Source organism: Myotis nattereri (assembly GCF_964212035.1).
Source record: "Myotis nattereri genome assembly, chromosome: 2".
In the NCBI taxonomy this organism is placed as follows: Eukaryota; Metazoa; Chordata; class Mammalia; order Chiroptera; family Vespertilionidae; genus Myotis; species Myotis nattereri.
In genome coordinates, this window is record NC_138076.1 from 23,835,607 (window position 1) to 23,861,985 (window position 26,379).

Consider the following 26,379-nt stretch of genomic DNA (forward strand, 5'->3'; position numbering starts at 1 on the left):
TTTCTGGTTTTTATGTAATGACTTGCAGCCTCATTTAATTAATATAATATACTATTTATATATAAAAGGCTAAGTGACCAGCCGACTGGCTGGTAGATACAATGCACACTGACCACCAGGGAGCAGATGCTCAATGCAGGAGCTGCCAAGCAACAGCAACTTTGCAGAGTGCCCTCTTGCAGTCCGGGACCCCTCGGGGGATGTCAGACTGCCAGTTTTGGCCCGATCCCTGCAGGCCAGGCCGAGGGACTCCACCTGCCAGAGGGACCCCGCTCACTCTGCAGATGCCCTTCGAACCTTGGCGCCACCCCAAGTTCAGCAGGGCGGCGAGAGACCACGGGAAGTTGGCTCCAGGGCATGTCCGGCCCATCTCGCCCAGTCCCGCCCCACTGGCCACCTTCTAATTAATTTCCTTTCAATATGCATGAATTTGTGCACGGGGCCTCTAGTATTATAAAGACACTAGAGGCCCAGTGCATGGATTTGTGCACCAGTGGGGTTCCTTGGCCTGGCCTGTGGGGATCAGGCTAAAACTGGCTCTCTGACATCCCCCATGGGGTCCTGGATTGCAAGAGGGCTCAGGTCAGGCCAAGGGACCCCACCGGTGCACGATCAGTGCTAGGGAGGGACCGTGGGAGGGCTCTAGGGCATGTCTGGTCTGTCTCACTCAGTCCTGATTAGGGCCAATTGGGGCCGATCAGGGCTGGTCGACTGGGAAGGGACCCTGGAAGGTTGGCTGGTCTGGGAGGGACTGCGGGAGGGCTCCAAGGCATGTCCAGCCCATCTCACCCGGTCCTGATCGGCTGGACCCCAAGCTAACTTACCGGTCGGAGCGACTGCCCCCTGGTGGTCAGTGCGCATCATAGTGACTGGTCGAATGGTCGGATGAACAGTTGGACACTTAGCATATTAGGCTTTTATTATATAGGATAAGGGAATGATGGGTAAAGAATTGAAAACTGTCAGTATGACATAGTTGCATTGCATATAATTTGTGTTTTCCTATTTATGCTGTATCTTTTAAAATCCCAAGTTAGACAAGGTTATAGACATTTTTATATATATACAGTGTTACCTTGGGGAAAGTTAGTTGTAAATATTTTATTTTAATCTGTATTTTCAGAAATCTGAGGGGCATAAGACAATTCATGAGTGAAGGGATGTGTAGATTGGATCCAAAGGAGGAGAGAGTGGGAGAAGCGAGACCAGAGAAGTAGGTATAGCAGTCTAGATGTGGGGTTAGTAAGGCTGATGGAAAAGAAGAAGCTGTTGAGAGATGATAGATAAACTTTAAATACTTAATGCTTCTTATTGAGGAACTACTCTTTTTCCCCAATTTTAATATTAAAAGTAATATAGGGGTTTGAAAATACATCCTGATTATAAAAGCAAATTCAAACACTACAGACATGTGGGAGTGCCGGAAATAAAGTCCAAGACTTATCTCATTACTTTCTGGTTCTATTCTATTGTAGTAACTACTCCAAACAGGTTTGGTACATTTACTTATGATATTTACATGTTTACTTATGACACATTTCATAGTCTCATATATATAACATGTGATATACTTCATAAACACTATAACACGAGAGTTTTATAAAGTGAAAAGTAAAAGTCTCTTTCTCATACCACTCTCTATAGGTAACTACTTAAAAATGATTATTTTACTATAGAAAATATGAAACATACAACAGTAGAGAAAAGAGTCATGAACTCCTATGCACCTATTATCCAGTTTTAATACAATTTCATACACATCTTCTCCCTCAAACACACACTGGATTATTTTGATGCAAATCTTAGGCATCATATCATTTTGCCCTTGAATGTTCAGAATAACTCTCTTAAGACATAAGGACTTTTAAAAGAAAAACTTACCCACAATATCTTATTACACTTAAAAAAGTAACGGCAATTTCTCAAGATCATTATCTGTTCAGTGTTAGGGTTTCCCTGATTGTCTCAGAATTGGTTTATTTTTCCATTGGTTTATTTGAATTTATAAAAATTCCCTCTTCTTTCTTTTCATGGCACGTATTTGTTAATGAAACTCCATTTAGTAAATTTATTTTCTAAATTGATCTGCTGAGTGGAAGATGTGACTCTGTTCTTCTTCCCTCAGTCTTTCTGTTGTGTATGCCAGACTTAAGTCTCCTAGTACTGAACGTGTTTTTTTTTTTTTAGTATATGACATATGTTTTTATTTAACTTTATTTTTTTCAGGTGTATAATATAATGATTTAATATTTGCATTGTAAATACTCAGCCCAATAAGTCTACTGAACATCCATCACCACCCATATTTACAAAATTATTTTTCTTGTGAGATCTTTTGAGATCTACTCTCTTAGCAACTTCTGAATGTGGTTTTGATATTAGTATCTAGAGTTATATAGAGTTTTCTGGTTACCATCTGGTTATATAGAGTTAGCTGGTGACCATCTACTTCATCAAGTTTACTGAAAAAAATTGACATATGTCATTGCAATGATGCTGGAAGAAAAGATTGTGTTGGATGTATTAAAATACTGCCTCAGACTCCAACATGAGGTATCTTCTGAAGGGATTTGTGTTGCTCAGGTGATCACTTTTGAACCCGATCCCCACTTAGATATGATTTCACTGTGTGGTAAACTGAATTGGATTGGAACTTGGAGTAAATCCTCATTGTTTTTCCTTCATTGTTAATACATTTTCTCTAAAGTTTATAATTTAGCATAGATTGACATTAATTTCATTTTATACTCGAGGCCCGGTGCACAAAAATTCATGCACTTGAAGGGTCCCTCAGCCTGGCCTGTACCCTCTTGCAATCTGCGACCCCTCAGGGGATGTTGGAGAGCGGTTTTAGCCCTATCCCCCAGGCCAAGCCAAGGGACTCCATTGGTGCACAAATTCATGCACCAGGCCACTAATATCTAATATATTGCTATTTTATGTACAACTATCTATATATATGAAACCCTAAGTGACCGTTATGACTGAACCACCGGAATGACCAGTTGACCAGTCACTATGATGTGCACTGATCGCCAGGGGGCAGGCACTCAGTGCAGGAGCTGCCCCCTGGTGGTCAGTGCACTCCCACAGCCAACCTCCTGTGGCCCCTCCCCCCAGCCAGCTGACACACCCCCTCCATGTACCCCGATTGGAGGGCCAGCCAGCCAATCTCCCATAGCTCTTCTCCCCCACACCGGCCAACCTGTGGCCCCTTCCTCCTCCCCCCTGCCCAGCCAACCTCCTACGGCCCCTCCCCCTAGCTGACCAACCTCCCGTGGTCCCTCCCCCTGGCCGGCTGGCCCCTTGATAGGCCTAGATTGCTGGCCAGGTCGAGGGACCCCACCTGTGCATGAATTCGTGCACAAGGCCTTTAGTATGTATATATTTTAATATGGAAATGTCAAATGAGTTTTCTGATTTGAACATTCAGCATTTGAATTCTATTATATTTTAGTACCACGTAGTTTTTCAGGTTCACTTGTTATATAATATTTGTTACTCCCTATTCTGTAGGCTTTCAACAGACCTCACATCTGTCTTCTTATGAAATTATAACTCCTTGGAGATTAACTAGAGAACGAAGAGAAGCCCGTAGGCCCTACTCAAAACAGGTAGGTTATCTCTTGAGAAAAATGTATGTATTTATGTTGTTTTTTTTAAGACAAAGGTGTTATTTTCAGCAGGATTGGTTCAGTGAGTAAATATAGGCCAAAGATTAGTGCAGAATCATACATATGGCACTGATGTTTATTGGATGTTTTTCTAGTAAAAATGACGTATTGATCCTTGGTAATTTCTTTTAAAGACAAAATGGTCAACTTGACACATAACAGAATGAAATAGTTAAATAAATTTTGGACCAGAGTAGGAAGCTGATTACATAGATTTCTAACCCTTAACTACTGATGATGGTTACAGTGATCTTGTTGAAATACCAATAAATAACCTCTCTCTTAGTTTGTGAGACGTAAAATATTTCATACTATGTTTTCATGGGCACCAGAGAATAGTAGTGTGTTACATGCATATATTTCATATTGGGAATGTTTACTCAAAAGTAAGTTTAATCTCCATATTATTACTGCACAGGTAGCTTGTGATAATAATAAATGTCATTTATGTGCCTCCCAAAATATTTGGAGACATGGAAGCATTGTTTAGGCATTGGGGACATGGCAGAGAACAAAACAGACAAAAATCAAATCCCTTATGGAGCTTCCATTTTAGGGGGGGGGGACAATAAACAAATAATAGAAGTTAATAATACAGAATACTGAAAATGGTAATAAGTACACTGGAGAAAATTTAAAGCAGAAAGAAAAATAAGGAGTGTAGAAATAGGGATAAGGGGTGGGGTGGGAGGGTTTATATTTTTTAGTAGTACAGCTTGGGGAAGCCTTCTGGAGAAGATGACCCATGAGTGAAGACCCGATGGGAGGGAATGACCAGCTATTTGGGGAAAGAAACAATTCTGATTCTTAGAATTCTTCTCAGTGGAGATGAGAGGGACGTTTTTATGTCAGATGACTGGCCAAGAGCAGAAAGGATAGAAAGCATACCCCAAAACTGTGGTGATGGAAGGAGCTTGATATTTTTGATTCTCAGTGGAGATCCAGGTAGATCACAGAGACTTCTCAGGTTTTCGCTCAGGATGTGGAAGTAGAAAATGCTAGGATCTGGAATTTAGTCTGGGCCTGGAAGTCAGACTTTGATGTACCCTAGGAGAGGGAATCATGCCATTTCTTGGCAAGATGTTAACTTGGAGTCCAGACAGTAGGGAACATAAGAGGACACTTCTGATAATATTATATTTGTTGAGTCCTTCCCTGGTTTTCTCTTTTGTTAAAGAGTTGAGGCAAAGTTGAATCTCCTGGTTCTGGCGATCACACTAAACACTTCTGGCTAATGAACTGGTGAGTTGCCAGGGGAAGTTGTTTCAGGGTTGTTTGAGGTGTGAAGAGGATCCCATGAGCTTGAGGATGTGTAAGCGCAGGTTACCTTATCTCTGTTCATTGTCTCTGAGATGCCATCCATGGTAAGGCCCTCTGTCATTTAATGTACCACTAACTAAGAAAGAAACAGAGTGCTACCAGTCAGACTTCTGTGCCTTTGTATGATGCATCCTGACTTCAGAGATGTTCATATGCGGGGGGAAATGTGTTTTAAAATAGAGGAAATGTGGTAAATTGTGTGAAGATATATAATTGTAAGAGTTCAGTATTTCTTTTCAACTTTCAGAAAACTAGAGCTAGGGATAGCCGCTTAAATCTAAGAAATTTATGTCATTTAAACAAAAGGAAGAACTACTTTATACTGTGGATGTGAAGTTATAGCTCAATTCTAAATGAATTTAAGAAGAGTTTAGATAAACATGCAGGTAATTTCCCACAGTAAGTTATTAAAGGAAGGCAGGGTTGGTCAGATTATTTTTTATTATTTGAGCAGACATAAGGTTTTTCTGTAAAACAATTTCAGTCAGTTATTTTCATTGAGGATGAAGTTTCCAGTGTCTTATAAATACCTGTTGTTGAAAAGTAATTTATAAGATGGTGTTTTATTGTTTTTTTTTTCATCTTTGTGCCTTTAGGTATCTTATGTCATTCAAGCTGAAGGAAAAGAGCATATTATTCACTTGGAAAGGAACAAGTAAGAAATTCATTTGCTTTGGCTTTTCAGTAATTTTTTTTTTAATAGTGTATAGGTTTCTTTTCTAGTTAGAGTCAGAGTCTCCCTGACAGAATTTTAGGTAGTGACAGATATTTTCAGACAGAGAAGCTTTCTGAAGCGTTCTACTGTACTTGATAGACGTTAACATTTATTGAACATTTACTATGTCCAGGTACTTTTAAGTATATTATTTGTTTAATTCTCACGAAATATAGGGCTGAGAGATCTCTCTACTGAGAGATCCTACTTGAACCCTATATAATGATGTCAATATGTACAGAAATCTTATAGATCTAAATATTTTCTCCAACTCTTCCTTTCTATAAGGAGATATAACTTAATTAAAAAATTTTAATAAAATTATTGTTCCTTATGTTTGTAAAGTTTTTAGCTTATAAAGCATTTTCATAGCCTTTATCTCATTTATCATATTGTCATAACAACTTCTTTGTAGAGCAATGTTTATTGTCTTATTTTATGCATAAGAATACTCAGGTCCTGGAAGTTTGTAAGTATTCAAGCTGGGGTGCAAATCCAAGTCACTTGACCTGAAATCTATTGATCTATATGTATGTGCTATATATTGATCTATATGTATGTGCTGTATTGCTATGCTTCTTGAATTGGTGGGAAAATGGTAATTTTCCAGGTACTTGTAAGAGTTGTCAGGCCTTTGAATGTCTTTGAAAGGTGGTAATAAAAGCTGCGGATCATTAATGAAAATAAGTTAGGGTGAAGGACTCAGATACACTCTCCCCAGTAATGGGGACATTATGAAGTTCAATAAAAAAGTGACTGTATTTGAATAAATGCTTATTTCTCCCTCCCATTGCCTGTAGAATAGTGGTCTTAACCCTTTTGAGGTCAAAAATCCCATGAGACTTGGATTAAAGCTATGAAACCCTCCCTGCAGAGGAGTGTACATAATCACAGGGACTGATGTGGGAAAGAGGATAGCACACCTTTTCTCTGTTTGTGCTGAACAAGTTTAAAAATAAAATAGAAGAGTAAGTTCACAGGAGGTTAAAAGTTCACTTTCATTATTAGTAAGGGCTGGTTTGGAGGATTTAGGTTAGAATGATAACCTGGTGGACCTCCTAATCCTGAATCAAGTATTAGGCAGATTTAGCCACTCATGGTCAGTGTGGCTTGTTGGCAGGCCTGCTCCTGCACAAGCATCGTGAAATTTGTGCTGTCACTGGGCAGGCAGTGGCTTCCATGAGGAAGTGTCGTGTAAGACTCCCTTCACATTCTGTGTGGAGTAGGGTTCGGTATCTGAAAGAGGAGCCGCACAACAAATGAGAGAGAAATGATTTGCAATATTGGGGGACCAGGTGGGCAAGTCCAGAAGGACTCCCACCGATGCTCAGGCCGCTCCAATCTTTCATTGATCTGGAGTAGCCCTTAGGGTAAGGAGGTTTCAATGACACACAGATCAGCAGACAATTTCCAGGAATATACAGAGTATCTGATTAGCTCATCAGTAGATGATTTCCAGGAATGGGCAGAGTATCTGATCAACAATAAATAAGGATCTACACAAGTATCTAAGGAATTAAGTGAACTAAGGTGGGGATGATGCTTCAACTATTATTACCTAAGTTAACTGGGTGGTTCCTAGAGTAACTGGGTGGTGCGCAGTCCTGACCTTTGCTAGGACTTAAAGGTTACTAGCTTTTGGGGGTCACTGTCTAAACTCAGCTAGTGAAGACAATGAATGGACTCCGGCAAGGAAGAAGGGGAGAGCAAAGCCAAGTATCTCAGTTTATTGTTTTCAAATTCACCCCAAGAGGGAGCAAAGGCTGTGAGTGTGTTGGGGAGAGTAAGAGAAGAGGGGACCGTGCAATGACTGAACAGGGTTGGATAATTGAAAAGACTCAGGACTCCACAGGCCACTCCCAAGCTCACACACTTCATAAATGTAAAGGAGAAATACATCAGGAAAAATGAAGTGCAAGTAATCATCAAGGGGTTCAAAAATTTCCAGGCAGAGCCCCCCAGGTTCCTTCCTTAGTTGCACAAAACACTGACATATGTATGAAGCATCAGATTTTCCTGGGAGCTCAGGCACAAGTTTACAGCGAGGACCTTTTATATTACTCTGGTCACATAGCTCAGGGCAGGCTTATGGCTAAACCATCTCTAAACAACATAGATAAGCAGGCCCTGGATGCCTTCAGGGGGGTTTAGAATGGTGCTTTATAAACCACTAGCTAGCTCTTTGCATTCCTGGAGATAAGAAGGGCTTGATAACAGAGCTGCTCCAATTCTGCTCCAAATGACAAGAGTGTTTTCTTGACCAAACTTTAGTCATACTCCTGAACTTTCTCCTAGGCCAGTGGTCAGCAAGCTCATTAGTCAACAGAGCCAAATATCAACAGTACAACGATTGAAATTTCTTTTGAGAGCCAGATTTTTAAACTTAAACTATATAGGTAGGTACATTGTTATTCACTTAATTAGGGTACTCCTCAGCTGGCCTTTGCTAAAAACGTCCTCCATCTGATTGAGGTACGTTCGCTGAGGTCGACCCCTTCCAACTCTCCCATCCACACTCGTCTTGTATACTTGTTTCATCTATCTCCTTTCCGAAAACCGACTTCTGCGCATGGGCCACGAAGTTTCAATCCCACTGTATGTGCACGCCCGCACGTGGTATTTTGTGGAAGAGCCACACTCAAGGGGCCAAAGAGCCGCATGTGGCTCGCGAGCCGCTGTTTGCCGACCACTGTCCTAGGCCCATTGGCGCACTTTCTTGTGAAATCCAGTTTTAGCAAGAACCCTGCTAAATCAGTTTAGCAAGACTCCCATCCCCCTTGTTATCTGATCACTCTGAATGTCTGAACAGGTTCCTCATCCTCCACCACCTTCACATGATATACCTGATCAACCTGCTCAGCCTTCAGTAAGAATCTGTTAGGCTAGGTTAGCCAGAGCCTTCCTCACCCTTTGATGTTTTCTCTGAGTAATTTTCTTTTTATTGACCCCATCCAGCTCCTTAGCCGTAAATTCCTGCTTGCCCACTAAAATGTCCCATCAGTGCTCCCTATACTCATCACGGTGACCCCAAATACAAGTCTGCCTTATCACCTTTAACAAGCATCTCTGAATATTTTTCTTTGACAAAGAGAACCCTCCACATGTGGTTTACGCTACTGAGCTCCCTTAACATGCAGGGAAGCTTCAGGAATCAGAAATACTTGTTTCCTCCAACAACGGACACATTTTGCTTCTTTACTTAGGAGGTGAAGGCAATGAGTGTTTTATATAGGACTTTTAGGAAAGAGTAGAAACACTTATTTTCCTTCTAGAAATATGATGTACTGTATAACCTAATTTACGCTTTTCCTGTGAGGTGTATCAGAAAAAATTAAGGACATTTGTGTTATTATTATTACTTTGTAACCAGCATTTTATGGCCATTAGAACAAACATGCAGCTTAATATTCTCTATGAGGAAGTGATGCACATGGTTTCAGATGCAAGTCCATTTGTAAGCTCTTAGCTTTATGGTAGCTCTTTCTTTAAAATAAAATAATAATCAGGTGGAAGGTTTTATTCCTGATCATCTCTTCTAGAAATAATGTTGGATGAGTTGTGTTCTTAGTTGCAATTACATAAAATGATTTTAAATGGTGTGTTTTATTCCTCTTCCAGAGACCTTTTGCCCAAAGATTTTGTAGTTTATACCTATAACAAGGAAGGGGCTCTGATCTCTGACCATCCTGATATACAGGTAATATATTTTATTCTTGATCCTATAGCAGAATTTCAAACAATAATAATTTTAAAAGGACTTCTGTTTAGGTACTCAGGACTGTTACGTCTCATAACTTCAAGGGTCACCATTGACACGATAATACATGTTGTCCTGGAAGTGGTGGGGTAGTGGACGCATTTATATAGAGTAAATTGGACCTTACTGGACTTGTATGTGCTGTATTGCTCTCCAGGTACTCATAGTCAAGTGTTTTTTGTTTGTTTCTTAAAGATCAGAAGAATAACATTCTATTGATAATTCTTACTGATTATGAAAGGGGAAAGTTTGATACAGTTTGAAAGTAGATTTTTTTTTGCTGAAATTTACCATCTCCAAGCACATCTTACTCTTTTATTAAACCATTTGATTTGCCATTACTATTAAGAACAAACACTGGTTTGCTGTTGTTGTATGTTCTAGTTATTCACTGAAACAATTCTTTCCTAAAGAGGTGTGATCCTTTTGCATCAGAGAACAGAGTATTTCTAAGGACAGAACCGGCCAGGGATATTTGAAAAAATTGGCAGATGTCGATTTGGCTTTATGTGTTACTTAAGTAGAGCATAAACATTTCTAGTTTTATTTGGGGAGAGTGTTTTACAATGCTTCTTGGCAGGTAAGTATTGTATATTTTTTTTCTTTGCAATAGTTTTCACAAGAAGTCTTTGTTCCCATTAAACATGTATTATTTTCCCCCTGAGCTTTGTAACATTTTGCTAGCTTGAATTGTTTTTGTTAGTTATGCATTTTTGCAGCACCCTTTAGAGTAATTAGTCTTTAATTAATTAAATTAAATTATTTTGAATTAATTAGGGCTTTTAAAAAATTAAGGAAATGCTGACAGCCCTATCCTTTCTGATTCTTTTATCTTAGTGTTTCATTTATCATTGTCTAGTAGCAAATTAGTAGGGGAGCTTAAGTTTACATGATAGCATAAATCAGATTAGAAATCATTCATCCATCCATTAATGTATCCAATCATCCCTCCAAAGATTGCTAAGTCATGAGGCCAAAGACCACATAATTTATGCCATTTGACAAAAGTAGTGATCTCAAAAGGCTTTTTTTTTTTTTCTTGGAGAGATTTCTTTGGATTCAAATCTTGGCTCTATCATTTATTTGCTGATCAAGTTACTTTGACATTTTTGTGCCACAGTATCCTCACCTTAAAATGGGAATAATAATTACAACTTCATAGAATCATTAGGAGGCTTAACTGAGTTAATATTTGTGAGATTCTTAGAACAAGTCATTTTTGACAATTTTTAACTCAATATCATTATTCTTTGTTGCTATTGAAAGTATATATGCTTAAAACTGCTAAAAATAGATTTCAGTTAGAAATTTATGTAACATGGTTATCTTAAAGTGCTTTTCTGGGTGTTTGAAAAATACAAACTAAAGCAGATGGAGTTTTTCATTTATTTCTGGTTATTGAATACTACAGACCCAGTGCATGAATTCATGCACTGGTGAGGTCCCTCAACCTGGCCTGCGCCCTCTCGCAATCCAGGACCCCTCAGAGGATGTCGGACTGCCAGTTTCACCCGATCCCCGCAGGCAAAACTGTCAGTCCGACATCCCCCAAGGGATGTAGTAGTGAACGGGAAGCGGCAGGCAGCCAGGGAGGAGGCCAAGCCCTGGCCAGGTGCTATGCCGCTCCCGCCCAATCCAGCCCCCGTTGCACCTGTCGCCCGCCACTCCACAGCGCTGCCACAGAGGCGGGACAGGTTCCGCCAACACAGCTACTCTCTCCAGCCGTGAGCCCAGCTTCTGGCTGAGCAGTGCTTCCGCTGTGGGAGTGCACTGACCACCAGGGGGAAGCTCCTGCATTGAGCATCTGCCCCCTGATGGTCAGTGCGCATCATAGCAACTGGTTGTAACAGTCACGTAAGCTTTTATATATATAGATTATTTAGATAGATGAAAGTGTGACTGTAGATTTCAGACAGCAATTAATACTTTAGTACTTTTTTTTTTTTTTGCATATGGCTAGATTGGCAAATATCATAATGACATATACTTTTGTCCATAAAATGCAATTAATTTACACTGAGAAAATTTAAATGCTTTCCCTTATGATTCTGTTATTTAATATTAAAGTAATTTGTAAAGCTATTTATGTGGCTTTCATCATCATGTCTTCCACAAGGCAATTTTTTACAAAGAAACAAAGTTTTATAACCACTTTATATGGATTGCTGTGTGAAATAAAATTCCAAATTACTATATCTTAGAACTTTAGAGTCCCTTGCAAATGCATTAGGAAAGCCTTTTAATTTATCCCCCCAACTAATTGATGCTCTTTGTGTCCTCTAAAGATATATTGGCTGCCCAAGGCTTACTAAATTCTTGTGGCTAGTAGGCTATTCTCTAATAGTTCAGTGTACTTCTGTTCCCAGTAGTTGAGTTTTTTGCTTAGAGTTTGTGTGTTTCCAGATCTGTTTATGCTAATTGTACCTCTACTGTCACCATGCTATTTAATGAGATGTTTTCTACACATACAAAATATGGTTTGTTGTTTTTGTTAAAAAGTAAATTGGGCGCTTTGGAAAGACTTAATAAAACCAAGTTATTAAAAAAAAAACCATTAGGTTGGTAGATTTAATGACCAAGTGCTGGATATCAAATAAGAGAGCTTTTATTATTGTAGTTGAAAGTAGAAACATTTAATTTCCAAGTGCTATCAGTTACTGTATTACTATCTCATAAGTGTTACCTCAGCTGTAATAAAAAACTATTTTCTTCCTCTAGTGAGAAGAAGGCAATATCACAGCTATAACTACAGAACACTAGGAAGAAAAACATTAGTGGTTGTAAATTGCCCCACACAAGAACAAGTTGTACAATGCTGTTTAGTGTGTAACTGTTTAAAATTGTTTCTCAGTTTCAGACTTACAGGAAAATTTGCCTGAGTAATATAAAACATTCATGCGTACCTTCACCAGGATTCTTGAAATGTTAACTTTTTACTACATTTGTTTGATCATTTCTTTCTTCTTTATTTTTATTCTAAACTCTTTAAAAATGTTTTTATTGATTTCAGAGAGAGGAAGGAAGAGGGAGAGATAGAAACATCAATGATGAGAATCATTAATTGGCTGCCTCCTGCATCCCCCTATTGGGGATGGAGCCTACAACCCGGGCATGTGCCCTGACAGGAAATCAAACCATAACTTCTCGGTAATGGGTCATCACTCAAACACTGAGCCACACCAGCCAGGCTTTCCTGAACCTTTTAAGATAGGTTGCAGACATGGTATACCTTTATCCTTAAATTTCCTAAAATTTCCTCAATGTAAATTTCCTAAAAGCAAGGAATTTTTTTGGTCACCATAGTGCAATTCTCAAAATTAGGAAGTTAACATTGAAGCAATCTAATTTTATTTTATTTATTTATTTTTTTGGGGGGGGCTACTATCCCAATAATGTCCTTGATAGCTGTCTGATGATGGAGTGAAGGTATATGGCCACCAAAACAAGAAGGTATCTTGAGACCGAAAAATGGCAACTCCATAATATAACAGAAACTAGGGGCCCGGTGCACGAAATTCGTGCACTGGGTGTGTGTGTGGGGCAGTGTCCCTCAGCCCAGCCTGCCCCCTCTCACATACTGGGAGCCCTCAGGCATTGACCCCCATCACCCTCCAATCGCAGGATCTGCCCCTTGCCCAGGCCTGATGCCTCTGACAGAGAGGCATCAGCTCAGGCCTGATGCCTCTGGCCCAGGCATCAGGCCTGGGCAGGGGACCCCCAGACCCCTCCGATTGCTGCCTCTGCCCCTTGCCCAGGCCTGATGCCTCGGCCAGAGGCGTAGACCCCCATCACCCTCCGATCGCCTGATCGGCCCCTTGCCCAGGCCTGACGCCTCTGCCAGAGGTGTCAGGCTTAGACAGGGGACCCCCATCTCCCCCTGATCACTGGCTCTGGCCCCCGCCCAGGCCTGAGGCCTCTGGCCCAGGAATCATGCCTGGGCAGGGGACCCCCATCTCCCTCTGATCGCTTGCTCCACCCCCGCCCAAGCCTGACGCCTCTGACCCAGGCTTCAGGCCTGGGCAAGGGGACCATCATATTCCCCCCAATGCCCGGCTCCGCCCCCCACCCAGGCCTGATGCCTCGGCCAGAGGAGTTGACCCTCATCACCCTCCAATCACCATTCACCGGTTAGGCCCCTTGACCAGGCCTGAGGCCTCTGGCAGAGGCGTCAGGCAGGGGACCCCCAGCTCCCCGCGGTTGCAGGCTCTGCCCCTGCCCAGGCCTAACGCCTCTGGCCTAGGCGTCCAGCCTGGGCAGTGGGGACCTGCAGTGGCAGCAGGGGCGCCGCCATGGCGCGGGCTCCACCCCTGCCCCTGCAGGATGCCTCTGGCTGAGGCGTCCGGCCCAGGCAGCGGGGACCCACAGCTGCAGCGGCCCCGCGATCGTGGGCTCCGCTTTAGGCCCAGGCAAGGGACCCCTAGCTCCTGGGACTGCCAGCTTCGACCATGCCCAGCTCCCATTGCTGGCTCCACCCCTACTTCCTGCTATCACTGGCAAGGGCGGCAAAGGTGCCTGATTCTCTGATCATGGCTGGGGGGCAGGGCAAAGGCGGCCCTGCCCCCCAGCTCTTAGCTTTCCCCTGGGTTTCCGATCACTGTCAGTGGCAGGGGGCTTCTTCCTGCTTTCCCTTTTGCCTCCCTGCATTGTGCCTACATATGCAAATTAGCCGCCATCTTGTTGGCAGTTAACTGCCAATCTTAGTTGGCAGTTAATTTGCATATAGCCCTGATTAGCCAATGAAAAGGGTAGCGTCGTATGCCAATTACCATTTTTCTCTTTTATTAGTGTAGATTATTCTAGGGTAGGTTACTTACAGGGATAGAATAGAAAGGAAGATAAACCCACAGTCTGTGCAGCTAGTTTCCCTTACCAGACAGTTGTTGCAGTAAATGTTTTAAATGGTATAGCTAAAGAACTAATGATTGATGAGACAAAGAGACAACGAATGCAGTATGTGCCAGAAACCATACTTCCTGATGGGCATATGATGGATGCTTGCTTACAATTGATGTTAGCACCTAGTTTGATATTTATCTTTGTTGCCATGTCATTCTGGCCCAAGAATTTCTATGGTTATATAGTAAAGTTTTAAAGAACACAAATAATTATTAACTATAAGGCTTTGGTATACTGGCTGAAATTAGTGAGGTTAGTCAGAGTTCTCAGCATGAAAAACTTGAACAAGGAATCAAGGTCACAAAGATGGAATCAGTCTTGTTCATATCAATAGCTATACAATAATGAAAGACAATACAAGTTCATGTGCTGCATTCAGTAGTCATGTTGCTTTAGTTTCCTTTAATCTGAAAATATTTATCTCTCCTTGTCCAACATTTATAGTCTGACTTTTTGTAGAATATCCTGTCATTTGAGTTTGTTTGATGTTAACTCATGATCAGATTCAGGTTATGTACTTCTGGCAGGAACACCACTGAGTATATACTGAGGGGTTCTCAGTGTATCTAATCAGTGAACAGATGCTGCTATTAGCCCCATTATTGACAATGTTAACATTTATCATTTGGTTAAGGAGTTGTCTGCCATGTTTCTCCTCTGTAAAGTTACTGTTTGCACCTCTTTAATTAATATTAGGGTTGATATTTTGAGACTATACAGATATCCTGTTACTTCTCAAAATTTTACCCACTAGTTTTAGTGTTTAGTATTTGCCTGAATCAGTTATTATTATTATAGTTGTTAAAGTTGTTATTTTTCTAATTTCATCAGTGCTTCTATATTCATCATTGCTTTCTACTGTAAGGAAGAGTTTTCCCTTATATCAGCACAGACTCATGAGTTCTTACTTTATTATTAGTGAGATTGAAAATATTTTCATATATGTAAGAGCATTTTTATATCCTCCTTTACCAATGATCTGTTCATGTCTTCGGCCAGTTTTTAATTTTTATTTTTAAATTGAAATTCTTTATTGTTTAAAGTATTATATAAGTCTCCTTCTTCCCCTATTGATCTCTTCCCAGCCGCCCCCTTTTATTGGGTTTTTAATCTTTCCCCTTCATTGTTTAAGAGTACTTTAAAATAAATTAAGGATATTAACTCTTTATCTCTGATATATTTTCTCCCAGTCTGTGAATTATCTTTTGACTTTGTTTTCTGATGTTTCTTTCCATGTAGAATACAGTGGGGCCTTGACTTACAAGTGTCCCGACTAACGAGTTTTTTGAGATACCAGCTGTCTCTCGGCTGATTTTTTGCATTGAGTTGATAGAGTAATTTGAGTTAACGAGCTCCTTAATGTGCTCGGTCTCAGAACGAATTAAACTCATAAGTCAAGGCCCCACTGTATTAAAAAAATTTTATATCATAAAAATTATCAGTCTTTTATTGCATGTAGGTTTTGAGTGGTAGAAACCTTTTCTCTACACCCAGGTTAAAGAGGAATTCATCTATGTTTTTGTTTAGTTCTTGTATGGCTTCATTTTTTATGTTTGAATTCTTGATCTGTTTGGAGTTTACTCTTATGTATGGTGTGAGGCATGGATCTAATTTTATCCTTTTTAAAGGTCTAACCAGTGGACTGAGCACCATTTATTAAAAGTACATCTTTGCCACAGTGATTTGAGGTGCCACTTTTATCATAAAAGTTGTGTATAGACTTTGGACTATTTTGAGGCTTTATATTCTGTTCTACTGGTTGGTCTCTCAATTAATGCACCAACAGTAGCATGCTGTTTTAATTATTAAGGCCTTGTGATATGTCTCAATGTCTGCTAGGGCTAGGTCTCCCTTATCCACACCTTTGGCTTTTTTTTTTTTTTTTTAAATGTATTTCTTTATTGATTTCAGAGAGGAAGGGAGAAGGAGAGAGAGAGATAGAAACATCAATGATGAGAGAGAATCATTGATTGGCTGCCTCCTGCATGCCCCACACTGGGGATCAAGCCCACAACCCAGGCATGTGCCCTTGGTCGGAACCGAACCTGGGACCCTTCAGTCCGCAGGCCGACGCCCTATCCACTGGGCCAAGCTGGCTAGGGCTGGCTTGTTTTTTTTTTTTTTTTTTTTTTTTTTTAACGCTTTGTGATTGTTTTATGCTGTGTACTAAAAGTCTAATATTAATAAGTAATAGTATGCTTATATTTTCACTGGTCAACTTCTTGCTCAAAATTAAGGATAAAGGGTCTTTATTTTTAAAGATGGCTGAATGTATAACTAATAAAATATCAATATATCTACAGGAAGAAAATAAAATAATTAGATCAAAATCTCTTCTTTTTGCTACATACTGAGCTTTTATTTCTCTCCGTTGACATCATTAGCCTGTCACAAGGTCCTCTTCTGTATTAGATGTCAGTTGGCTGCTATAGCTTCTTGTGTTGACTGTGATTTAAAATGTTAAGATGTTAAAAATGACATACTATCTTTTTCTGCTTCTAGGCTTAAAGGTTATTGGGGTAGAGCTATTTATATTTAGTTTCTTTAGAATTCTGCCTAAACATATGTATACATGTAGGGTGGTAGTAGATAATCTGAAATAGTCTAAAGAATGCCATGTGATATTATGAGATGTCAATAATATAAATAAAATTTTTAGTTGACTGACCTTAAATAATTTTTTTAGCTCTATAATTTCTATAATGATTTCCCTCAAAGTAACAGTATCTGAAGATAATACAGTGTTTATCATTTAGGATCATTGTCATTATCGGGGCTATGTGGAAGGAGTTTATGATTCATCCATTGCTCTTAGTGACTGTTTTGGACTCAGGTAAGAAATTTTATTTATTAATTCTTGTGCCTCTCTGTTTTTTACCCCGGTACACCTATCTCTGTTTTCAAATTTTGGGGGACTTAACAAAATTAGGCTTTACTTTAATGTTGTCAGAGGTCTTTAGAGCTATGTTTCAGATATCATTCTTGGCATGTTTATTTAGGAAAATATTACAATTGATGGATTTTGATATTTAAAGAAAAATATCTCATTTTTGAGAGTGCTAAATAATTTTTGCCACGGAAAATAAAATATACTTAAATTTCCGTAGCACTTTATGTTTATAAAATTTTCACTTATATTTTTTTGCTTAAGTCTGATAATGACTGTGAAAAGGGGCTTCTTATCTCCACGGTTAGGTGAGAAAACTGAGGTTTGGAGAAATTGTATCACATGTCAAGTGAAATGATAATAACATTAAAATTACATTTATTGACGGCCTGGCAGTATGATAACACTGGTTGGTTGATTGCATGATTGAACTAATAAATATTACTTTTACTTTTCAAACCAACAACATAAGATGGCTATGATTATTGCCATTTAAGTAATAACCCTTATAGAAGTTATTGTGTGCCAGGCAATAGTCGCAGTATTTTGCACTTATTAAATAATTTAGTTTACAGGACAACCCTATGTAGAATGTAAAGAAAGGAGGAGGTTAAATAACTTGGGGGAGTCCCACAGCTAGTAGGAAACATTTGGGATTCAAACTTTGGTTCTCTGGCTCCAGACCCCACATGTGTAGCAACTATCTTTTATTGCCTTCCATTATACAGTAATCATGCTGAGAGGTTAAGTAACTTTTGGGAAGTGATGCTAGTAAGTCACAGCCTTTAGCTTTAAATGTAGGTCAGCCTGACTCTAAAGACTTATAGTTCTCTCTATACCATGCTACTCTTTCTGACACATGTTAAGAACTAGGACTTGAATTCAGGTTTTCTAATTTTTTTCCTGTGTATTTTTTTCTTCATTCTTAAAAATTGTGTGTGTGTGTAACACAACACTTAGAGGATTGCTGCATATAGAGAACGTGAGTTATGGGATTGAACCCCTGCAAAACAGCTCTCATTTTGAGCACATCTTTTATCGAATGGATGATATCCACAACGAGCCTCTGAAATGTGGGGTTTCCAACAAGGATACAGAAGCAGAAACAACCCAGGACGAAGAGGAAGAGCCTCCCAGCATCACTCAGCTACTTCGAGTAAGGAAATCATATATTTCTTCATGGCTCAGACTAAAGTTTTTGTTTTTTGTTTTGTTTTGCAGCTTACTACAAAAAGTTATTTTTATTGTATAAAAAAAATGAAGCATAATTGTTTTGAAAAAAATTTTTTAAGTTTTTAAAATTTCCAATTATAGTTGACATTATATTAGTTTCAGGTGTACAACATAGTGATTAGACATTTTTATACCTTACAAAGTGATCACCCTGATAAACCTAATCCCCATCTAGCACCATACATAGTTACTATAATATTATTCATATATTCTCTATGCTGTATTTTTTAGAACTGGCAACTTGTATTAATTTTTTAAAAATATATTTTTATTGATTTTAGAGAGGAAGGAGAGGAAAAGAGAGATGGAAACTTCAATGATGAGAGAGAATCATTGATTGGGTGCCTCCTGCACACCTCTACTGAGGATTGAACCCGAAACCCTGGCAATATGCCCTGATGGGGAACCAGACTGTGACCTCCTGGTTCATAGGTCAATACTCAACCACTGAGCCACACCGGCTGGGCACTTTGTATTTCTTCATCCCTTTGACCTTTTTCACCCAATCTCAACCGGTTCCCCGACCCCTCCCCGCCCCCCCAATCTGGCAATCATCATTTGTTCTTTGTGTCTATGAGTTTGTTTCCATATTGTTTGTTCATATATTTTGTGTTTTAGATTCCACATCTAAGTGAAATCATACAGTGTTTGTCTTTGACTTATTTTATTTAGCATAATGCCTTCTAGGTCCATCCATGTTGTAGCAAATGGCAAGATTTCATTATTTTTATGGCCGAGTAATATTCTATTGTATGTATATGCCATATCTTTATCCATTTGGCTGTCGATGGACACAAACTAAAGTTTTAAAACATCATATTTATGCATTAAAAAAATACTGTTGCTGGATTTTGCCAACTATGTGCCAGACATTATGACAGTTACTAGGGGATCACAATATGAGCAATACGCAGTTTCTGCCTCCAGATTGAATACAGTAGAGCTCTTGTATGCTTTAGGAACTTGGACTTAAATCTTAAACAGTAATTATATTTCTTTTTATCAGTGCTGCATAGTAATCTATTACACTGTCTTTCAGAGAGCAGTGGGATTTTTTGTTTGGATACCTTTGATATAAACTGGAATGGTGATTCTTGAGCTGTAGGTTGGAGAAACAGAGAGGTTGGGCTTTAGAACCTTAATTATATTAGATGACTGACTTGAGGGGCACTTGTCTCCCTGTTTTGAGTCTTCATTATGATACCCTGGCTTCCTCTTGACAAGGGTCTCTTAGATTGAAATGTTTTTAGGAGTAGGTCAACCTTTATCTATGAAATGATGTGCTGTGTTGGAAGAGGCATGTGCTTCTTCTAGTATATTTTCATTAACTCATACTAATTTATGGCATTATTTTTATCACCTCTTCAACCATCTACTCTTGACTACTGTACTATTCTTTTTAACTTTAACCATTGGAAAATAAAATTTCAGCTTATTCTATCGTTTACATGCATTTTTTTAAAAAGTGGCAACTTTTAAAAGGCTACTCACTTCTGCGCTCGGTTATTAGTGGATATTCTTTTATTCTCAACATAATAATGGGATTTCTCATTAAAGTGTGTGTGTGTAGTTTTTGTGTTAGAAAATCAATAATTCTACTTTGTAAACTTGGATAACTTACATTATTTTTAAATAGAATTTTTTTAGATCCAGTAAAGGTAGCAGATGTCATTAAAAAAGCAACAACACTTATTTGCTCTTTTTTTTTTTTTTTTTTTTTTTTTTTTTAGGATGTGTTATGTAAAATATATGATGTTTTGAGCAGACATGAAATAATTGACTAGAGATTAGGGCAGGATCAATACCTATGAAATCATCAAGCTTTATAACTTATTTTTTTTTACCTTTATGATGTCTTGTGTTTTTGACAGAGAAGAAGAGCTGTGCTGCCACAAACCCGCTATGTGGAGCTGTTCATTGTTGTAGACAAGGAAAGGGTAGGATTGGTGACAGTTTTTCTTCTTTTTCAGGAAAAGCAGATGAGAAGTGAGCATCACATGAAAGAAATATACAATATAATATATTTGTATTGATTTTTCTGAAATGTAATAAAAAATGGCTTTCCCCCTTTAAGATACTAAATATTCATAATATACCAGAAGCTAAATATAGCAAATAGGACTACCTCTGACTTCATTTTCTACTAGTGATTTTTTTTTCCTGTTCTCTTGGGTGATTTACTCATGCTGAATTTCTTAATGAAACTGTACTGCCTGTCAGAGTCTTGAGACCTTCTCAAATGACTTGTAGCGGTCGCCAGCCTTTCAGACCTCATGGACCACTATGGACCACTGGTTGGCGACCACTGCAAAGGACTGTAAGCAGTTAATCAGTTATTGCTTTGTTGCCTAATAAATTTATCTAGAATTTCAGCTATCCTATACCTCACTTTAAGAGATAGGAACTTCCAGGTCCTGGCATGTGTTAGAAAGGAATAGAGAAGCGTAGTTCATCTAAGCTTTTATTATTAACTTTACTGTTCAGGATAATACCAGGGAGTTTCCATATTCATACAAAGAAAGAATTGTGCTTAACTAAGAAAACTACTGGATCTATTCCAGCATTTATAGGATTTTCAGATTTAGATATAGCTGCCATATAATTTAGCAGGTTATTTGAAATATTTTGTCTGACTTTTGCTGCTAGCTTTGTTATTTGTATGGAAAAGTTGTTTGTAGAAACTTTATATGATTGGAAATTTCTTTCTTGTAAACTGTAGAGATAGTTTGAAGAATTGCATGGCTTTAAAAATCCATTATTGTGTGTAGTTTGGGAGAGAAACTGTATTTATTAAGAGACAGACACATATTCAGATTTGCTCATTATAAGTTCATTACCCTGAAGTGGTAGAAGGGAAAAGGATAGGGACTATGAACAAGCATGAACGTTGCCCCAACTAATGGGTAAAATGTTTTTCTGGATAAGTGACCAAAGTAAAGATTTGAGATGTTTTTCTTTATTACTTTCTCTAAATAGATTTGTTATATACTGGTAGATAATGGTTCAAAATAAAAATGATTCAATTTTAATCAAACTTTGTCAAATGCATTCAAATATATTTTCCTTATTTTAGGAGAATCATGATAAAGTATGTAACTGATAAGATCTGATATATTCTGATATTAATGCCTTTATCATATAGCAAAAACATACATTCTTAAATTTCCCCCCCATTATTTATTAAGTTGGTTGTATGAAATAATGATAAAATAGTTATTTAGATTTACTTTTTTTAAATATGTTTTTTTTGATTTCAGAAAGGGGAAGGGAGAGGGAGAGATAGAAACATCAGTGATGAGAGAGAATCATTGATTGGCTGTCTCCTGCATGCCCCTCACTGGGGACCGAGCCTGCAACTCAGGTATATGCCCAGACTGGGAATCAAACCGTGATCTCCTGGTTCATGGGTCAATGCTCAACCACCGAGCCACACTGACTGGGCGATATTTACTCTGTTGTATTTTATTTACCAATAATGTTTCAACTAGTGAACATTGGTTAGCCTCTCATTAATTTAGCCCAGGGTTTAGAGATGATTTATTGGTAATGTCTTTAGCTTAAGGAGTCAGGAAATTCTTTAGAATGTTTTCATTCTTTTATCTATTTATTTTGATTGTTTTCATATTCTACTTTTGTGAAGTGCTTGAAAATATTTTTTCATTAAAATGACTAAAATATTGAGAAGAAAATTCATTTTAAAGTTTTACTAATTTAACGAAAATGAAGACTTAAATGTTTTTCATTATTCATTTTACACTGATACCTGTTTTCTCTTATTCCTATTTATCACTGAAATGTATCTTTTAGATTTATTAAATTGAAATGCTGGTGAATATTTAGCTACTTTAGTTTTTGGTTCAGAGGAAATATTTGGATTTTTATCTCCATTGTAAACAATTATAGAAATTTTTTTCTGAAATTACTTTGGTGCTAATGATTTTCCTCTCTTGCTTTTCAGTATGACATGATGGGGAGAAATCAGACTGCAGTGAGAGAAGAGATGATTCGTTTAGCAAACTACTTGGATAGTGTAAGTTGTATTTTCGATCAATTGGAATTATGTTATATCCTTTCACAGTCCCAGAACAGAATTGAATAATTGTCTCATTTTGAGCTCTGATTATCCTAGAGCCCAAATGACTCAATCTTTCAGGGTTCTGGTTTTAGTTTGTTTTGTAATTATTTTTACATTTAAAGGAAAAATATAATTGTGGGAAGACTTTGAGACAAGTATGTTTCATATTAGCATCTACTTTATCTTTAGAGTACATAGGCTAAGGTACTTTGGCATTATGAAAAGATTTTTGAATTTTTACTGAGAGAACCTTATTTTGAATAAGTCTGCCTTCTACTCTAAAAGCATATGACAATATCAGTGAAAGTGTGTGTGTGTGTGAGAGAGAAAGAGAATGAGAATGAGGGTGGAAGAGGGGAGGAAGGGAAGGGGAGAGAGAGTGAAATGTGTTTTGAGATTTTTGGAGTTACTGAATGGGAGATACTTAAATATTAAATACACTAGAGGCCCAGTGCACAAAAATTTGTGCACTCGTGGGGGGGAGGGGTCCCTCAGCCCGGCCTGTGCCCTCTCGCAGTCTGAGACCCCTTAGGGGATGACCACCTGCTGCTGGCTTAGGCCTGCTCCCCGGGGGATTGGGCCTAAGCTGGCAATCAGACAGCCCTCTGGCAGCCCGGCAGCCCGGCAGCCCTTGGGGGATGTCCACTTGCCAGCGGGGAGCAGACCTAAGCTGCAGTCAGACATCTTTAGCGCTGCTGAGGAGGCAGGAGAGGCTCCCACCACCACCGCTGTACTGGCAGCCATCAGCCTTGCTTGTGGCTGAGCAGAGCTCCCCCATGTGGGAGCGCACTGACCACTAGAGGTCAGCTCCTGCAATGAGCCTCTGCCCCCTGGTGCTCAGTGTGTGTCATAGTGATCAGTCATTCCCAGTCTTTCTGCTGTTAGGGTCAGTTTACATATTACCATTTTACTATATAGGATAGAGGCCTGGTGCATGGGTGGGGGCCAGCTTGTTTGCCCTGAAGGGTGTCCCGGATCAGGGTGGGGGTCCCGCTTGGGTGCCTGGCCAGCCTGGGTGAGGGGCTGATGGCTGTGTGCAGCTGGTCACACTCCCTTCAGGGTGGGGGTCCCCACTGGGGTGCCTGGCCAGCCTGGATGAGGGGCTGAGGGCCATTTTCAGGCTGGCCGGCAACTGAAGCTCCCAGCCTCTCCTTTTTTTCTTTTTTTTTTTAATTCTGGGATTTATTTACCTTCTATAATTAAAACTTTGTTGCCGTCACTGGAGCTGAGAGCAGGCTCCTGCTTGCTCCAGCTCTGAGGCCACGGCCTGCTGAAAGCAGGTATCTGGGGTTTGTTTAGCTCCTATAATTGATACTTTGTTGCTTTCGGAGCTCAGAGTTGGGCCGCGGCAGGCGGGGAACCTTGGCTTCCTCCATCACTGGAGCAAGCAAGCAAGCCTCCTGCTTGCTTCAGCTGCGTGGCTGCCGGCCGCCATCTTTGTTGGTGGTTAATTTGCTTATCTCCCTGATTAGCCAATGGGAAGCGTAGCTAAGGTATGGTCAGTTACCCTTTTTGTTTTTTATTAGATAGGATGTTATAAGATAATTTTATTTATAAGATGTTTTCCTGATGAATATCAAGCATAATAATAATGGTGATAATGATGATAATGATGATAACATTCTATTGAGCATTTATAATGTTCTTGAAGCTGAGTTAAGTGCTTTACATTTATGAACTTATTCCTCACAGTATTTCTATGAAATAGATAGTTCTGTAATCATTTATCTAAAACCTTTGGGGTACGTGTAATTCAGATTTTACATAAGAGTATAGAAAGGTGCCAACTCAACACTGTGTGTGTGAATGTCTATGTGTGTGAGGTGCTTTGAAGACGGAAACTTTATTCAGTGCAGATAGCTCAGGTGTGATACAGCACAACTGTGAGAAGAGCATGACTGTGGGGCAGCTAAATATTGTTACAGCTCGATCATGAAACAGCATGGCTGTATGGTGGTTGTGGGACAAGGCCCCTTGCAGCTTGACAGCTCTGCTTTGCACTGCTCTGCTCAGTGTGATGTCCTGGGTGTTTCAGCTCTAGTGAGGAAACATAATCCTCAGTTTTGGTGGAAAGGGGAAGTGTGCTTTCTGCACAAGAGAGGAGCTGACTTATATAAACAGAAGTGCTGTCCCTGGTCTCTGATTGGTCCATCCTCATGCAAATGGGGATTCTAAATTTTTGCTGTTTGATTGGTCCAAAAAGCATTGTCCCGATTGGTCAGAATGGAGTTGCTTTGATTGGTCTGTGAAGATGCTGATGGGAATACAGCTGCTTAGCTCTGATTGGATGGGGAAAGCCTCAGTCCTATGGGTTGACATGCAATTCTAGGAACTCCTTTATAAAGGCAGGAGCACAGTGCAGGCATGCAGTTTAGTGCAGGTTTCTCCATGAAGTGAGTTTTGCATGAGAGGCCTCTGTTTAGAAACAGCTTCTAGGCTCTGCTTTTAAATTTGAGCCGAGTTAGCCACTAGGAGCCCTTCTTAGTAGGTATTTTCTTTCTCACGGGCCACAAAGCTCATATGGTTCACTATGTATTATGTAATACCCCACAGGATCTTGGGGTAGCATAATGTAATCAAAAGCATTGGTATTTTTATGGTGAAATGTGTGAATGTTCCCATTAATTGAGATAAGTGTGGACTATAAATAGGCTTGCATTAGTTTAGGGCAAGTTTTGGAATTAATTTACCCAAAACTTAAAATTTTCAGAGTATGTCAGACTTTGGAATGGAAAATAAAAAGGATTTTTTTAAAAAATATTTTTTATTGATTTTTTACAGAGAGAAGGGGAGAGGGATAGAGAGTTAGAAACATTGATGAGAGAAACATTGATCAGCTGCCTCTTGCACGCCCCCTACTGGGGATGTGCCCGCAACCAAGGTACATGCCCTTGACCAGAATCGAACCTGGGACCCTTGAGTGTGCAGGCCAACGCTCTATCCGCTGAGCCAAACCGGTTAGGGCATAAAAAGGATTTTGAATTTGTATTATTTTTATTTTATGGACAAGGAAACTGAGACCCTTGAGAGGGTAGAATCTCATTATATTGAAGGGATTATTTTTTTGGAAGGGAAAAACATCGATGTGAGAGAGAAATATCTCTCGGTTGCCTCCTATATGTGCCCCGACAGGGATCAAACCCGAAACCTAGATATGTTCCCTTCCTGGTAATTGAACTCACCACCTTCTGGTGCACGAGGCAATGCTCCAACCAACTGAGCAACACTGGCCAGGGTGAGGAGTCATGTTTTTTTTGTTTTGTTTTGTTTTGTTTGTTTTTTTAGAATAACAAAAAATATTTTACTAAAACATAAGATTTACAGAAGTTTCCAGACAAGCCATACAAATGGTCACAAGCTTTTCTTGAAGGGGGAATTCTACATCTGACAGCAAAGTCACAATGTTATTTGTGAGGGCCATGGTGTTTGTTTAATGTTCCCATTTTGGTTCAAACAATCAAGCTTGTCCACCTACAGCGTCTACATGAAGTTAGACTTGGCTAGAGAGCATATTCTAAAGAACTGGTTAGCTGCATTTAACCAATGCAATTAGATCACCATAAAAAGGGGGAAAGGAGCCCATAAAATGAAAATTAAACTACTTACCCCCTCAAAAAAAAGAAAACACCCACACCCCGGCAGCTAACCCTGACAACTACCTTCATTCACAGTGCTTTATACTTAAACCATGATGGGGAGAAATGAATAAAAGCAGAGAGGGGTCACTGCTTTTAAATGTTTCACAACAGTCCAGATGGTACTTCTAGCCTCTGCTCATGCTTTATAACAGTGAATCAGGACAAGACATAGATTTGCTAGTGT

The 26,379-nt window shown here is 39.4% G+C and overlaps 1 protein-coding gene across 1 annotated transcript in view; it reads left to right on the forward strand.

Annotated features, from left to right (window-relative positions):
• Positions 1–26,379, forward strand: part of ADAM9 (ADAM metallopeptidase domain 9) — a gene marked incomplete at its 5' end in the record, with an annotated part of 98,907 nt that overhangs the window by 9,436 nt on the left and 63,092 nt on the right. The window contains 7 exons of the mRNA XM_081083136.1: positions 3,517–3,614; positions 5,591–5,649; positions 9,328–9,406; positions 17,119–17,195; positions 18,210–18,405; positions 20,354–20,419; positions 22,441–22,512. Coding sequence (XP_080939262.1) covers positions 3,517–3,614; positions 5,591–5,649; positions 9,328–9,406; positions 17,119–17,195; positions 18,210–18,405; positions 20,354–20,419; positions 22,441–22,512 — 647 coding nt within the window. The remainder of the gene's footprint in view (positions 1–3,516; positions 3,615–5,590; positions 5,650–9,327; positions 9,407–17,118; positions 17,196–18,209; positions 18,406–20,353; positions 20,420–22,440; positions 22,513–26,379) is intronic.